The sequence below is a fragment of the Varanus komodoensis genome, unplaced genomic scaffold (assembly GCF_004798865.1).
Source record: "Varanus komodoensis strain SLA01 unplaced genomic scaffold, ASM479886v1 scaffold23, whole genome shotgun sequence".
Taxonomy (NCBI): Eukaryota; Metazoa; Chordata; class Lepidosauria; order Squamata; family Varanidae; genus Varanus; species Varanus komodoensis.
In genome coordinates, this window is record NW_025335627.1 from 11,491,237 (window position 1) to 11,507,616 (window position 16,380).

Consider the following 16,380-nt stretch of genomic DNA (forward strand, 5'->3'; position numbering starts at 1 on the left):
GGAAAGGGGTTATGGTTGAACGTTGACCATCACAATGATTCTGTTGTCTGTTGTTCATATGTGGAACATTTTGGAAACCCAGCAAAAGTTGTCTCTACCCCAAGACTTGCCTCCTATTTTGAATCGTGGGCACTCTGGAACATGAAGAATGATGACGACCAGGGTTATTGTGGTTGCACATGTATTCTCAGTTGCATGTTTTCTTTGCATTATGCTTCTTGGATTGACACCAGCTGGTTTGAGCAAGGTTTCTTCTGAAGCCCATGGCTTACATAAGCAGTAGGAGGAAGACCTGAATGGATTTAGTGGGTCTCTCTTCTGAGAAAAGTTTTCCCAGGCTTTAACATTCTTGAAATAACCCCTGGAACTGTGAGATAACACTTTCTTGTTTAAAGGGGGTTTTACATTTCAAGCAATGTCTTTCATTCATTTCTGTGACTAATCTGGGTCATAATTTCCTAATTTAATATCAGAAGACCTATCTTTCTTTAAAATATGGTTTGCTTCCCTGCCGTTTCTTTCTGTGCCTCAGGTAATTGGATATTTTCAAGATCTGTTTTAATTGTAAAATATGCTTGCCTGCAACTGTCTGGCTGAGCCCAAAGTTCCACTGGCTGATATTTAAGCTACTTGCCACATTTTGTGCTTTCCTAAGGGGGAAGCCGAAGGCCCAACACACACTCCTGCCCTACTCTTTCTTTCCATCCTTTTAATGTATCCGTGTTTCTTCTTCTCCTCTCCCTAATTAGCAGGATCTCGTCCATTCATTCTCCCCATCAATCCCAGTCTTTTCTAAGCGTGCCACAACCACCGCTGTCTTCCATCTCATCTTCAAATCCTCTCTGTTCCTTTTACATCTGCTCTGCAGTAGATCATCAAAACTGAATATAGTACCCAGCTGTGCATGTACTATTGATTTATATGACATTGAAGCTTTTTCAATATTATTTTCCATTCAGTGCTCCTCCACCTCAACATCTTGTTTACTACATTGACTGCAACTTCTGCAGAACATTTAGTAGCCTTTCACTAAACTGTTCACATGAGCACCGATCGATTATATCTAAGTTGGGCCATTAATCTCACACCCTTTTCCTCCAAACTTCAGTTGTATCTGTATTTGGGATCAGTATTTGGAAAGGATTTAAGAAGCAGTCAAGGTGTTCCATAGCCTTTACATTTGTGAGGGTGAAGAGGGTTTCATTTCTGCTCAGCATCTGTCATGTGGAAGATTAGAAGCTGGTGCATGTGCATTTTTATGTTGCTATTTGTCAGAACCGTGGTAACAGGAACGTATTTCAGAACAGACACAGAACATATTTTAGAACTCTAAAAATGGCTTCATAAATATGGGGAGTGTAGATAATGTCAGAACCAGGCTTCCTGGAGCCAAGGAACAATACTCAGTAAAACCATTTATGGCAACACTTCCAGTAATTAGCCATGAGGCTTTACAGTCTGTCCTACTCAAGATCCACAGGTAACACATTGCTGGGTAGTGCCTTGGCAACAATCGTTCCAAAGACTCGGTCGGCCCTGAGTTCGGCATGCAGAATAAATCAAGCAAGATCACACTCCCTGTGGAAGCAGAAAGCATTCTAAGTTCCTGGGTTCCCCTAGATTGGATACAGGCAAGCAGCCACTAAGATTACGACTGGGCATTCAGTCCCAGCAGGGAAACCTGCCTGCCTGGTGGTCGCCGTGCCTCATCAGGTGCCTCTGACCCACCCTGATGAGTTGGCAACACACCACGGGAGGCAGGCGTCAGCAAGCCTCTAGCACTGACCTGATGGAGCCCCTTCATTTACCGGTTTGTTTCATTTCATTTCAGCACGACCTAATAGCTGGATCTCTCTGACTGGTTAACAACCATTCATAACATGCAAAATATAGATACTGTAAAATACAGCATAAAATACAGATACAATAAAATATTACATAGCTGTTCAGTATGCAAAAGTTAAAGCAGGTAAAAAGATTCAGCAGTAGCAAGACCTGCTGAAGTAGCTGACATGCCTCTTCGCATGCCCTTCAATACCTGAGAGTAGAGGGTGGTCTTAACCTAGTGCCAGAAAGAGGGCGGTGTTGGTGCGAGGTGGGCCTCAGCGGGGAGAGCATTCCAAATCGGGGAAGCACCACTGAGAAAGCCTCTCCCTTGCCCCCCTCCCCGAGCTTCCCCCCACACCTCATCCATTCACTTCCAAAAATGTGTCAAGAGTAGGCAAGGAAGGGGAGGCGGCATTACCTGAAATGTTTCCCTTAGTTTTGCCTGAGAAATATCACGAATGTGCTACATATTTACAGCATTTTTGGTCCTCCAGCAAGAACCCTGAATGATTGCAACTTCACAGTCATTTCTTTGTTCCAGGATCATGAATTTTATCATGTTGCTGTCTCAGCAGCCCAGCCCTGACTGTTTCCCAATATTCACAAGCCATTTGCAGTTTCCATCATGCAAGAGGTGCCTCGCAAGAGCAGAAGGGGTGGGATTTACTGTATTTTTCTGTCTATAAGATGCCCCCATGTATAGGACACCTCCCACTTTTCTTACCCAAAATTCAGAAATCAATATTTTAAACATTAAATAGAAGAGATTTTTATTCAGTGATTAGGCAACGTTTACATACCGGTACTGTGATATGATGCATCACACTTAGCTCTGAGCAAATCACTTTATTCAGCCTCTATTGCATCATTGGTTTCTTCTTCATCACTTTTAGTTTCAAACATATCAGTTTCTTCAACTTATGTTGCATCACTGCTGCCTGCTGAGTCCCGCTCCCTGTCACATCTGGGCACTGGCTACATGCTCCCAGCAGCATCAGCTAACGTCAGTTACACAAGGCTCATGATTGGAGGAAACCTGTTAGCTTGTCTCTGCAATCGGAAGTTTCGCTCGTGAGGCTAGTTTGCAGAGACAAGATACCGGCAGTTTCGCAAGCGTGGTTCTCCTCTCGCCCCCCATGTATAAGACGCCCCTCCATTTTTAGGTAAATATTTTAAAGAAAAAGTATTGTCTTATACATGGAAAAATATGGTAGATGCCACGTAATAACAGCACATGGGCATCATGCCTGCTGCCAGTATGGGGTTTCCCACAGTAAGCCAGTCCAGTGCCAGTGAAAGGTGCACGTCCTGAAATGCACAGAGAGGTGGGAGCCCCGTTTATCCTGTGCTTTCCTCACATGTGCCCTGACACAACATGCATCCGTTTGTGAGGCTGCATCTTCATGTTCTACATAATCGTCAGTATAATGTAAGTGTACCTGAGTCCTGCATGAGGGTATGAAGTCATCCTCATTTGCTGGCGTAACTAACCTTAAAATCAGTGTGTGCATTTGAAAAATAATACTCAGATAATAACAGTACACTGATCTACTTGGACACAGCTACTCCTCCACCCTACTTTTTAAACAGAACATGGTGACACTTTAGAGAGTAACATAAGCATTAATAGAATAAAGTACATTTCATGAGATGCTTAAAATGTTAGCCTCAGTTGGAAAATAGAGAAGAGGGGGAGCGTGTGTAGAAAAAAATAGTAAACCGTGTGGATAACAGCTATGAATACCTGTGGTGCAAGGTGGTACAGCCCGTGAGGTTATTATACAGCAATAATGGGCAATAATGTTCCTCCCAACTTTGCTGTCCTAATTTGACAACTGCATGGAGGAAGGGCAAGGGCAAAACAGAACAGGTACTTCTATTTCTTGAGTGGTAAGAAAATAGCATCCTACCTGCTGATAAATTCAATTCAGCAGTTTTGCATTGGAGTCTCCCTCTGAATGTTTGTTGTTAAGAACAAAGCATCAGAGTTAATTGAGCAAGGTTCCTAACCCTGTGTGAGCTTTCAGTTGTTATGAAAAGCTGTAAAGGAAAATAACCAGGAGTCAATGAAATCAGTCGTGTGAGCTTTTAAGACATCTAATATTAATCAAAGTTTACAGTCATCATTCGGCAACTCTTTATGGGAAACTTTTTGCTAAGTCAGATCTTCCCAAAGGCCCAGGAGTGATGGACACTCATTCTCATACCGGATTGTGATATTTAATCTCCAGAAGGGAAGGAAAAGAGTGGAAGCAAAAGCCAAGGATTTGCAGGAAAGATGGAGTTCTTTGCACTCAAGAGTTGCCCTGGGGCCCTAAAGCAAGCCCCTGTGGAATAGTACTGGGCAATGTTAAAGGAAAATAGCATTATTCTTGCCAACTTGGCAGTGCTATTTGGCAGTAGGAGCTTAACCATAATGCCAGGTACTGATCCCGCCACCCCCCCCCCAAATCAAAATGCAGCATTCCATTAGCAACATCTAAATGCCTCCCATGTTTTTCATTTTGTGTGTTTCTGTCCTGCTGATACTGAAGTTTGCCCAAAGGCTGCAGCTTTCTGCTTTCTCTTTGCACTTTGGTTTCATAACACCCCTTTTATTCAAGGGATAATTTTGCCAGGAGCATCCCAAATCAGAGAAGTGCTAATGTCTTTGGAAAGGAAAAACTTCTCCATTTGGACTCAAAAACAGACTTTCAACCAGAAACAGGGGTCAGTCACTAAGACCTTTAATGATCAGCCTTAATACAATGTAGCTCCTGAGTCTCGGCCACTCTTTCTAGCAAGAAGTGCTGATTCTAAAAAAATCAATGTTTCGATTCTTCTCAGTCCTTGTGTTGATTCAAGAACAACATTTCATGGTGGAAAGAACACCAAGGTAAAACTTAAAACACTAGAGAGAGAGATTTTTCACTGTACAAATAACTTCTGGAGCAATGAAGGCAGCACAGGGCGACATGCCCAACTTTATAAGCTCATTAGATCAAAGTTAAAACAGTCCTTAAAAGAAATGTCAAGATTCAAATGCAAAGCCAAGATTTGTTTAGCCTAAGCAAGGCTTGTTTGAACATCAGAACACACACCAGGCTACAAACTATGCTTTGACTTTTTGGCAGCAGCTCCCAATTTGGAGTCACAGTTTTAAGTTGGTCTACAAATCCATCCTTGCTTTAACTGTGATTTGTCACTATGTCTGAATCCAGAATCCTGGCTTATTAGTTTCTGTGCCTGCTTATGCATCCCAGCAAACCACAGACACGTGAAACAAGATTAGCTGTAGAAGAATCTGCTCCTTAGGCTGAACTCGTCTTTGATGAACTCCTCACCTTCCTCATTTTCTGTGGCAACAGTCTCCGTTCTGTGCCTAACTCTAACTTTGAGCAAAAGACAAGTGTGGGGTCTTGAGCCTTAAATGCTAAACAATATAGTCGCTCCTATAAAAAGCAATGTTATACCCAGTTCACAGAAGGGAAACTGGCAATGCGTGGAAAAGCACACACAGGAAACATGCCTGCCCCAGTGAACCGTCCCTCAAAACAAAACCCCAAACCCTATCTCTACCACAAAAACACAACAAAGAAAAGTCCCCAACAGCTCACAGGTAAACCATGCACTCCACAAAAAAAACCCAAACACCCACACAAACTTTATTTATTTATTCTGTTTCTACGCCATGGGGAGCCAAAACTCTCTGGGCAGTTTACTACAAATAGGAAAAACATGCACCCATAAGAAACCCACAGACAGAATCCCAACATATAAATAACCAAAATGTACAAAAGTAAGCAAAGTACATGTCCTACAATAAGCAAACAAAAAACACCATATACACAAGCACAGAGGTAAAACAGTCTTTTACTGTTGCTAGGGATTTAGGATACCCTCTGGGTATTGACTGAAGATGTAGAATGAAGGGCGGGACAGAAATTGACTAAAAGTCATAATTACTTTGCTAAATTTTAAGACTCTGGTTCACACATAACAACAATCCAGAGTATGGGCATCATTTTGAGTCAGTTTTGTTACGATGTATGACCGCCCCAAAGAGGTCCGCCTGGCGCCATCGTTATTTGTTTGTCGGCGCCAGGCTAAGACCTTTTTATTTAAACAATATTTTAACAATGTTTGATGATATCTATAAGTTTTAATTGTGCAGCCAAGGTGTTTCTGGGTTTTAATTGTATTTGTATTATGTTTGTTTATTTATGTGAGCCGTCCCAAGGCTATAAGCGATGGGATGGCATACAAAAATTCTAAATAAATAAATAAATGTACAAACCCTGCATTATGATTTAATTAAGAGTTGTTAAGCATAAACAACCCTGAGTTCACAGCCCAACAATAATGTGTTTTCTTCTTGGGTTTTTCAGTGTTAACAACCAGAATTAAAACATAGTGCAGGAATTGCATGTAATAGCAACCAACTATTCAACAACAACTGTACTCAACCTGTACTCTCAGTTGTCAAAAACCAATTCTGTCATGTTCAGCCATCAATGGTAAAAACAACTCTTGCCTTGTCATTACATGTGAACACAGCCCTAGAGTTTTGTTTACCCTAACCCTAAATAGCTTTAGTGAATAGCACAAGCAAGCAAAAGCTTTCCTGCAATGGCATTTGTTACAGTAATTTAGCATAATGGGTGGGTAAATAATCTTGGGACAAAGGAGGAAGCAACTCAACATCGTAATCCAACTGCTTTATTTGCATAAATTCAACATCCTTGCCAAACCTTGAAAGAATACATTAATTCATGTCCATAATCACCCTGAGATTTGTTAAATTCATGTTCTTTCTCTTATACACATTGCCTAACTAGTCTTTCCCATGCTATTGTGCAAAATTAATCTTCCCAGTAGAAGGCATTTGTCTTCTGGAGTCACCTTCCCATTTTGAATATTCCCCTCGAGGTTGAAACAAGATGCAGAGTTTGCAATTACTTTTCCTTGCAAGGTTACATGCAGATGTAGACTCAGGATAACAGTCTCTGTGTTTCCTTCTTGTCCCTGGACCAATCTATTGTATATATCCCCTAGCAATATATAGGACTATGGAATGTTATTATCCTTATATTGGGCTTGATGAATATCTGCACAATAAATTTATCATTGCACAGATTCTCCCTCCCCCACCTCTCCTTGGTTTGAAGATTGTAGTGCTTGGACATTGTAAGATTAAAGTCCTCACATCCTTCCATTGATCCACATGCTGACAATCCAGTTCTGAGTTCCTCTGCATATTGAAGTCACATAACTGTTGGAATAAGACTTTTTTTGCCCATATCTGGGCTTATAGGCTTTACTAGCTCAGAGGAAGGCTTGCAAGAGGCCCTTCTGGGTGAGAAGGCCTGTAGGTCAGAAGTGGATCACATGCTTCACGTACAAAAAGTTGTAAATTCAATCCCCTAAGTAAAGACTCCTGACTAGTTTGTTAAGAACAGATTTACCATTTCTATTTTAACAGCCACATTTGGGGATGCTTGCAACGTAACAACAAGCTAACTTGAAAAGCTAGAAAATGTCCCATGTACAATGAGGGACAGGTCAGAAGAAATAAGGCAAAAGCAACTAATTTGTGAACACTTCACAAGAGAGGCCAAAGGATATGACTGCAGAGAAGGCCTTTCTCCAAATGGTGCTGCCTTTGCCACTTGTTGCACCTGAAGAAAAATCTTCCTTGCAGACATTATCAAGATGGCACTTCCAGGGATGATCTGGTCCCTGAGCCTGAGCCATTGATGACACTAACATGATAAATAACATTTTGAGCTATGTCTGGAAGCAAACCAGGAACTAGTCATCTGTGGCAATGTGGCTGTCAAATGCTCCCAGGGATGAACCCTCATTGGAACACTCACTGATGCATTGGGGACCTGGTGGAAATTTTCTGGGACTCTTCAGAGTCAGGCAGTGTACCTCTCATTGCAGAACCCCAATCTAGAGATAACTGGTGTGTATTACACTGGCCAGGTGTGACCTGTGGGCGATGTGGCCGCTTTCAAAGTACAGACTCTCCCATTGAACAGGGATATCAGAGAGGAGGCATTACTTTAAAACAGTCTTCCTCAACCAGGTGTTTTGGACTTCAAGTCTCAGCATCCCAAGCCATTGGCCAATGTGACAGAACATTTGGAAGACATCATAGTGGAGAAAGCTGCACTAGAGGAATGTTCATTTGGGGCATGGTCAAACCTTGAACATGCATTTTCTAGCCCAGGTCACCCTAGAAATGTATGGTTTCCAGTCTCTGCGCAGGTTTGCATGTCACAAGAATTTACCACAGGGGATTTTCCTGCAGGGCTTTTCCTCACAGTGGCAGCCATCATTTCAAATTTTCAAGCTGTGATAAAAGGAGCCCACACCTAGTTACATGCAAAACCAGCAAGGATGGGTTGTTGAATGGTTGTCAAGCCACCTGCAACTCTGAAAGAGCCCATGAGTTCTAATGACTTGGCAAGCATCCCGCAACCTACCCTTGTCAGGTTTGGACATAGCCACAAGCTGCTGTGTGTCTCCCTTGAACCTTGAATATTTAAAATTGTGGCCGCAGCAGCTTTGAAAAACCTGGCAGGGAAATTTCCCCACATTTTGTCTTTAAAAATGTGCAAATCTGTTAGCTTTTTAAAGGTTTCCCTTGGGCTGTCTAGATTGTTTTATGTTTCCCATTTCACCAAAAACAGATCCTCCTTACTGAGGGATAGGTGTAGTTTTCCAATTAAGATTAATGACATTGAATTCTTCATATAAATTAAAGTACTTATTTATGAGCTACTGTTAAGGAAACTCTCTATTCCCTGATTGCTACCTTATCTTTGATATCTTACAAAGTCAGGGCAATGATAGATTAAGTGTGAATAACCCTTTCAACTGAAAGTGTAACATGTCAGTTTAGGAGAAGTTGCAGGTTGTAGGGAAAAAATGGCTTTGATAAGCGACTCATTGTAATTACAAAACCTAGCCACTCAACATCCTTGCCGAAAGGCATGGAAGAGATAACAGCCCACTGGCAGAATGAAAACAAAGACTGCAACAAGTGATGTTAGGGACAATGAATTAAAGAAATGCTTGATTACCGTGGAGGATCAATGCACTACATAGCTACATTTTGCTAAAATTGTAAAGAATAGGGAAGTGTTAGGGGAGAAAGAGTCCAAGTACAAGTTATTTCAAGTGATGTTGTCTTAATTCAGTGAGGCCCTGGCCCTATTTTGTATCATAGTTTACAAAATTCATTTCTGAAGAGGTAAATGCACTCTCTTCCCAATCAGAATTACTTGTGATCATCAGAGCTCTGATGCCTGCAAAGGATTTCTCACTCACTTGAGCTGAGATGATTGCTGTGCCTGGAAAAAGTGCAATCCGCTTACTTGGACTGGAGCAAAGAGGCTCCCCCAGGTTGGAGCACATGTCTGCTGCTCAGTGAGCCCAGGAACCGTGTCACGTGTGCTGAGCAGTGCAGGGCACACTGTTGAGCACAAGGCTGCCTGGGAAGCCAGAGGACAGGTGGCAAGCCCGAGACCCCGTCTGCTTCTTCACATGTGCACTCCTCATCATCACACAAGCAATCTTGGGCACTTTCCTGCCAAACTTGAAGCCAAGTGAATTGTCTGAACAGGCGCTTCATTTTGACAAGAGTAGCAGCAGCCCTGAGGACCTGTGAGTGTGGCTGTGGTGACAGTCATTGGAAGTATATCGGAGCGGTCCTAGCTAGGAACTGTGGGTGACAGCAAATGGATTTCTGTCATTTTCCTACCTGAGTCTGTCCTGTAGTAGAGTATTCCTGGATATGGACTATCGGACTGTCCTGGAAGACCCATCCTGGGCAGTGACACTCCTTCTTGTAGGTGGTAGGCCTGTACTTGCTGGTGGACAGCCAAGCTGAAAAGCTTGCTTAACAGCAGCAGGACACCAGCTCTGCCTTGCATCTTCTCTCGCAACTCTTTTGCAGGGCCCAGTAATACCATCACAGCATCGGGGTCATGCACACGCTCGTATTACAGCGTGGTGCATGCCACCATTTCTCAGCAGTGCCCTGCTGCATCACACATAGGACAGACAGGCCAAGCATAAAGAGACATAAATCAGAAACCAGAAACCATGGGGGACATTCAGCCTCCTTGTACCCTCTCCCGGAGAACTTAAGGTGGCCATCCCTGAACAAAGCAGAAATTAAGGTAAAATTCCTTCAGTGCAGTTCCTCAGGAGCTTCACCTCTTATTTCTTGTTGTTTAGGTGAGGGCTCTTTTTAAAAACCGCACTGCACACGCTAATTGTCTATTCATTGCAATGCTGTATGTGTCATCACACAGCAGTTTGTGAATGGCAACCATTAAGGTAATCATCTCTACCTACCGGTACTTGTTGCATTTCAGTTCTCTCTGGCCACACAGTTGGCACCCCTCCCCTGCAGCCTGGGTATAAAAATCTGCCAATCTGAGGCAAACATTTCATGCATCTGACAAGCATGTATTCACAAAAGCTTATGCCAGAGTAAATTTGTTAGTCCTTAAGGTGCCACAAGTCTTTTTATTGTTTCTGCTGTGACAGTTGAACACAACTGACCCTGTGGAAGGTGTTACAGCTGTTACCAGATGCACTGGCAGCTGAATGCTCCAGACTTTCTCTTCTAGAAAAATTTGACCAAACACGCAAATGCAGATTGACTTTGATAATGAAGAGGAATAATTTGTGCTTCCTTTAAAGTAAAGAAGAATGAAGCCCATAATTAACAGGTTGTTTTTCTGAAGGCCAAATTAGGTCTTTTATACTGAAAAGCATTTGTTTTAAGGAAGTCGAGAAGGTCATGAGGTCAAAGCATCAAGTCACGAAGCACAGCTGTCCAACCAGATCTGTAATCTCCAAGGGAGTAACTAAAGAAATGTCAGCAGAGGGGTGGCAGGGAGGGGGAACACACCCTTGTACCAATGAAGACATTTCTTTAAAAACTAAATTAAATACACATACACACACACTGAAAACTTTAAAAACCTGTTGTCCCAGAAGAGTTCTCTCAAGATGTAGACTAAGATCAGAAACTAACAGAGAAAATAAGATTTTATCATCTTGTCTCTTAAGGCTCTCAGCCTTCCCCTAGAAAGAACCAGTTGATATAATTGGAATAGTTTAATGGTCAATTAGTTCCCCAAAACTAAACAGCTGAGCAAATAGAAAAAAATGATACTTTAAAAATATTCTTTTAGTGTTATGTGTATATAAAACATAACACTTGGGCAAAAAGTTTTTTGTATGCCAGAAAGGGCCCTGTCACCCAGAGCAAAGCAAAAAGGATACATTTGGGGGAAATAAAATATTCATGGCAGAGAAAACAAAGAAAAGTTTGAACAAATATTTTTGCTGAAGTTGAAAGATCTTGGGGGCTGGGGGGCAGATTGGATGCAAATAAAGAACACAAGTGTTTGTCACATAGAGTACTGCACTGCCCCCAAAAGCAGCACTGACATTGCAAGCCCCAGTCCTGAAATCACGCAGGAGACTAGAAAGCTGAGAAGCTCAGTTGGCTGCATTGAAGAGAAGGTGTGAACTGGCAATGGAGTGACAGAAATAACTATCCAGAGCGACTGAGGTGTCATAGTGGAGTATTAGGCTTGGGAGACATGTGTTCACTTCCCCACTCTTGGTGCTGCTTGCCAACCTTGGGCTACGTGGGCTCTTTGCTGGGGTGTGGCATGTGCAGTTGCATTGTTCACAATAGAGTTGTCATCACACGTGGTGGGAAGTGTCTTGTTGAGGCACTGCTTGTGTGAGCAGCATCTTTCCATCACTTCTTCCTAGGTTACAAGCCTACCTCTTCTCACAAATGATCACACCGGAGCCATGAAGCATAGGGGCCAGGGCTCATTCCCTGCTTCTCTCTTCCATGGGGAGAGGAAACTTCAGCTAAGCAAAAGTCATAGAGCCATAGTGTGCCATTTTTGGAGAAACCGCAGGAGGAAAGAGATCCCGAGAGAGTGCTGGCCCCTGAGGACACTGGCGGGTAAGACAGCAGCAAGAGATGCTGGGCATGTGTCATGAAGAAGTTGCTGCAAAGACAGGACCCCCCAGTTTATAGATGGTACTGAAACAGAAACACTTTTTTCAAATTTCTTTTAAGGGTGAAACCCTAGTGCTAACCAGAATAGAGAGATGGATGGAGTGAGGAAGGCATGAAAGAAAGAATGAGTGCGGAAGCAGAGAAAGCAGGTCTTGCATGTGTGTTTGTGTGTACAACGGCGAGAGAGTGAGGGATGCATGTGTGAGTGAGATGCTTTGAAATGAACTGTTACTAAGTCACTCGCAAGGCCAGGTTACAAACATTTAGTGGCAAGAGGGGGTACAGCGGAGTTGGGCCTCCACAGTCCAGTGCGGGGAAACAGCCACCCAAATCTGGTGTGAGGGGGCCATGACAGACAAGTCCTGATTCAGCACCTGGCTGAGCATGACCCCGCCCCCCGCAGCCCCCTTTCTTCTCATTTTAAATGTGTATTGGCAATTAAATATGTTTAGAGTTGACTTAGCAGAAGCAAAACTACCATTTGTAAGAGGAAGTCATGAAGCACTAGGATTTAAGTTTAAAATGCAAAGCCGTGCATGCTCAGAGCATTGCCTTTTGGCAAACACTTTTCTCCTTTTCCGTCCCTTCCCTTTCCTAGCACTGTTGACATCGCAGGATCATAGAACTCAGTGCAAGGCATGGGGTGATGGGCAGGAGAGAGGAGAATGCCCCTGGGATGCTTAAGAACTGAAGCAACAGCCACCAAGGAGATGATGGTGTCCAGAGTCTAAAATTGCCTTGGTGTGCCACTGGTGGTGAGAGGTGGGCCCTTTGTATGGGCCAGCCTTTGAGATGGTGGTACCTAAACATGCCACCCCCCCCCCTATTTAAGGAATGGGTCAGTCCTGTTTCAGGGCACAATCCTGTGCAATCCTGTGCATGCTGTGAGAGAATGGAAGTCCCACAGTGCCAGGCATTCCCCAACCTGCTATTCTTTTTTCTGTCTAAGCATGCCTTGGATTGCACCCTTAGACCCTGAGCTTGTGTGATGTAAAATAGAGTAAAGTGAAATCCCAACACCAAACCGCACCTTACAGTAATAACATTTCTCAGTGAGACAAGCCTGAATCAAAGTGCTGTGCTGCAATCAGTTTCTGAACATGCACGTGGTGGTGGTGGTGGTGGTGGTGGGTGCTGTTTTTCATTGCATTGGCCTTACAAAAAGTGGAGATTAATACTTGCTTTTAATGAAGGCAGCAGTACAATCTCGCATTTAAAAATATTAATGTGACCTACAGCAGCATCAGCAGTTGGTGTGGCTAACCATTTTTTTCTGTGCTGCTGAGTTTTATCTTAACACTTAATGTAGGTCCTGAATTGCTAGCCTTTCATCCCTTATTTTGCCCTAAAAGACTTAATACGGCCAGTCCTGAGAGACTCTTGAGTAAACGTTCATTTTAAAAGAGTTAATACCTTCTGAACCATGTAATAATGAAAGGGACCGGGAAGTCATGAAGCTCTGATTCGAGAGGAGTCCAGGAGGCATGCATTTAAATGGTGGAGTCGTTGATAACGGAGGTGAGAAGCAACATTAAACGGAGAGCTGTTGCCCAGGTCAGCATCCTCTGCGCAAAGTAATTGATATCTGGTACTTTTGCAACAGCTGGAAAAACAGCCGAACATGCTCAGCACGACACAGCAGCCGTAGGAAGTGAGAGGAAGGAGGGGTGCTACCCCAGGAGGAAAGTGAGTTACCTACTAGTTTTGTTCCACTTCAAAGTTAATTTAGTATGGAGAATGGAGGCGTGCACCGTCAGCTATTTTTAGGGCTGTATTCTAGAAATTGGTGGCACAGCATGATATAAGGAGCCAAAGAAGCAAAGCAAGTATGTATTAATTCAGAGTAGCTCCTGATACGGGGGGCTCAGAGGAGCACCTGGGGAATCTGGAATCTGTCATGAGATACCGAATTGAAATCTCTTGCTCTGATTTGGAAGGTTTGCTTTCTTGGTGAAACAGTATTTTCTTGAGCAATGTATGATAGGATAGCAACTAAATTTGGCAAGCACGAGCAATCTTGGTGGGATGTCGCAGTTGAATCTCTGTGCAAATGACTTTTTACTTGGATCAAGGTGTCAGTGGCAACTGTGTTGTATGACAGCATTTGACATTTTAGCTATCCATTTCCATTTTTTTAATGTTCTTTTTCAAGGAAAGCTTTTTACTTGACTAGCAGAGAAACAAACACAGAGAGATGTCTGATGTACACTTTGCTGTAGGGAATATCGAAGATCTAATAAAAAGAAGGAAATGCACTGATAGTGCCTGTGCACCTTCCATCTTTTAATTATTTCTGCTGCTTAACACAGTATTTTAAAACACAAAGGTTTCACATAAAATCACCTGACATTTATGTACAGGCTTCTGTGTAAACATTCTGGAATCACCGGTCATGGCTTGACTTGTGCTTATTGCAAAGTGCATCTCAGAGACGGTAATATGTACTTAGCTTTCTTGTACAATCTGTCCTGAAGACATAGATACAAAGGAAAAAAGTGTGTTGGAAGGGGTCTTCTGGGCCATCTAGTCTGACCCCTGGCTCCAGCGAGCTTCGCCCATGTAATCCCCAGCATGTGGTTGTCCATTGGGAAGTCAGTATTATATCAGGAAAGTTAGAGCATTTTGAAGAAAGACCAGTTATGACCCTTGGTTCTGTGCAGACCCAACAGTTGTCTGCAAGTATAACTCATGTCCTTGCATCTGGTGTGCAGGGGCAGGTAATAACCTAAGGAAAGCCAGGCTGGCACAGACCAAAGGGCCGGTCAGTGCAGCACTCTGCTCACGTGGTGGCAAACAGCTGCCCATAGGGTCCCTCCAGCGGGTGGGCACAGCAATTCCCTCCTCCAAGCTCCCCAGCAACTGCCACCTCCGGTGAAGGAGGCAGTGCGTGGCCAGCATGGCTAGGAGCCACAGAGAGCCTCCTCTCTGCTCATGAACCTCCTTGAAAGCCACCCAGATTGGTGGCCATCACCACTCTCTGGAGCATGAATGTCATAGTTTTACTCTGTGCTGCATAAAGAAGTACTTCCTTTATCTGTCCTGGAAACAAGTATAAAATTACAGCCTTCTTCAAACACCAGCATCAGCTTTCCAAGGCTCTGTGTGAGGCCAGATCTGTTCATAAGAGGAATGAAGGGAAATGCTTCTTTCTCTCTCCTTTACCTTTCCTGTGATCCCACTGTTCTTCATTGTGGCCTCTGTGCATCACACATATGGGTGCTGCTCCTGCACAGTGCCTAAGGCTGGAAAGATTGCAAAGCTAACAGTTTTTGGTGGGAAACTCCGCTCCCCTCCCCCACAATGCTATAAATAGAGCGGAGTGTCCGCCATTTTCTCAGTCTTTTGCGACCGCCGGTCGCTGTGCCTCAAGCCTTTTCTCTCTCTTGTATCATATCGTATTGCTCTTACCGTTAATCTTCTTGTTACTAGTTAGTTTTTATTCAATTTCCAAGTTACTCTTCCCATTTGAGTTCTTCCTACTCTTCTGTTAAAAAAAACAAACCAAAAATATTATCTTACCCTCTTTACTATCTTCTTTTTTCTTTCCAATGGCGCAGCATACGGCCTTTTGTAAATGTTCCCAATGTGGGTCAAAGATGTCGCCAGCCGACCCACATGATCTGTGCCTCTTTTGCCTTGGCAAGGAGCACAGAACTGATAAGTACAGCCATTGTCAGGCCTTCACAAAGCAGGCGAGGAAGAATCGTGAAAACCGCCTGTGAAAAATGCTTTGGGACCAGGCCCTAATGCAGTCCGACCAACTGGCTGCTAAGACTGCTTCGGCTTTGGTTTCTGCCGCGCCTCCTCAGCGCCCATCGGCTGATGGGGCCCAAGTTGTCGAGACCCAGCAACCTCCTTCTTCTCCCCACAAGAAAAAGGAGAAAAGGAAGCATGGAGGCTCCAATAAATCCTCTGACCATAAGAAACCGAGGAAGGAGAAGTCGGATAAGACGGCTCATAAGCCTAAGAAGCTGGGTCGGCACCTTGATTTGGGATCGTCTGCACCATCGATCCTGACGGCCGCAACGGTACCGATGCTGACGGGCCTGTCCCTGCAAATTGCTATGCAGGTGATGCCTCCAGGGTCCCCTAGACATGTCATTCGCTCAGAGCATTCATCGCCCGAGCGACCCGATGAGCCACTTCACGAATCAATCTCGGATGGTGAGATTCGTGATTCACCACCTACGGCATGCTCTCTTGACGCCGATGCTGCAACCGGCACCAGTCGCATCCCAGCATAGGCACCGACGTCATTCGCTGGAACAGCCCTTGGAGGAATGGGACCAACCCCGCTATACCAGTCACCGCGGAGGTTGGGATGAATATTCATCATTTGCCTATTACCCATCGGCTCACTCTCTGATACTGAGAGAAGACCCATCTGCCTCCAGGCCATCGAGGTCAGGGCATCTCGCCTCTCCAGAGGAATCATCCTCTAGCAGCTCAATGAAGTATGGGTATGAGTCAGATGACTCTGAAGTGGATTCGACTTTCCCTAATGT

At 43.8% G+C, this 16,380-nt stretch overlaps 1 protein-coding gene across 6 annotated transcripts in view; it reads left to right on the forward strand.

The window, feature by feature from the left end:
• PARD3B (par-3 family cell polarity regulator beta) overlaps positions 1-16,380 on the forward strand; it is a 648,538-nt gene that overhangs the window by 602,858 nt on the left and 29,300 nt on the right. The window contains exon 23 of one of the 6 annotated variants that reach the window (XM_044431731.1): positions 11,617-11,898. The exons of the other annotated variants lie outside the window; for them this stretch is intronic. Coding sequence (XP_044287666.1) covers positions 11,617-11,662 — 46 coding nt within the window. The 3' untranslated portion in view covers positions 11,663-11,898. Of the gene's footprint in view, positions 1-11,616; positions 11,899-16,380 lie in introns of those variants that run through there. 6 annotated transcript variants of the gene reach the window in all.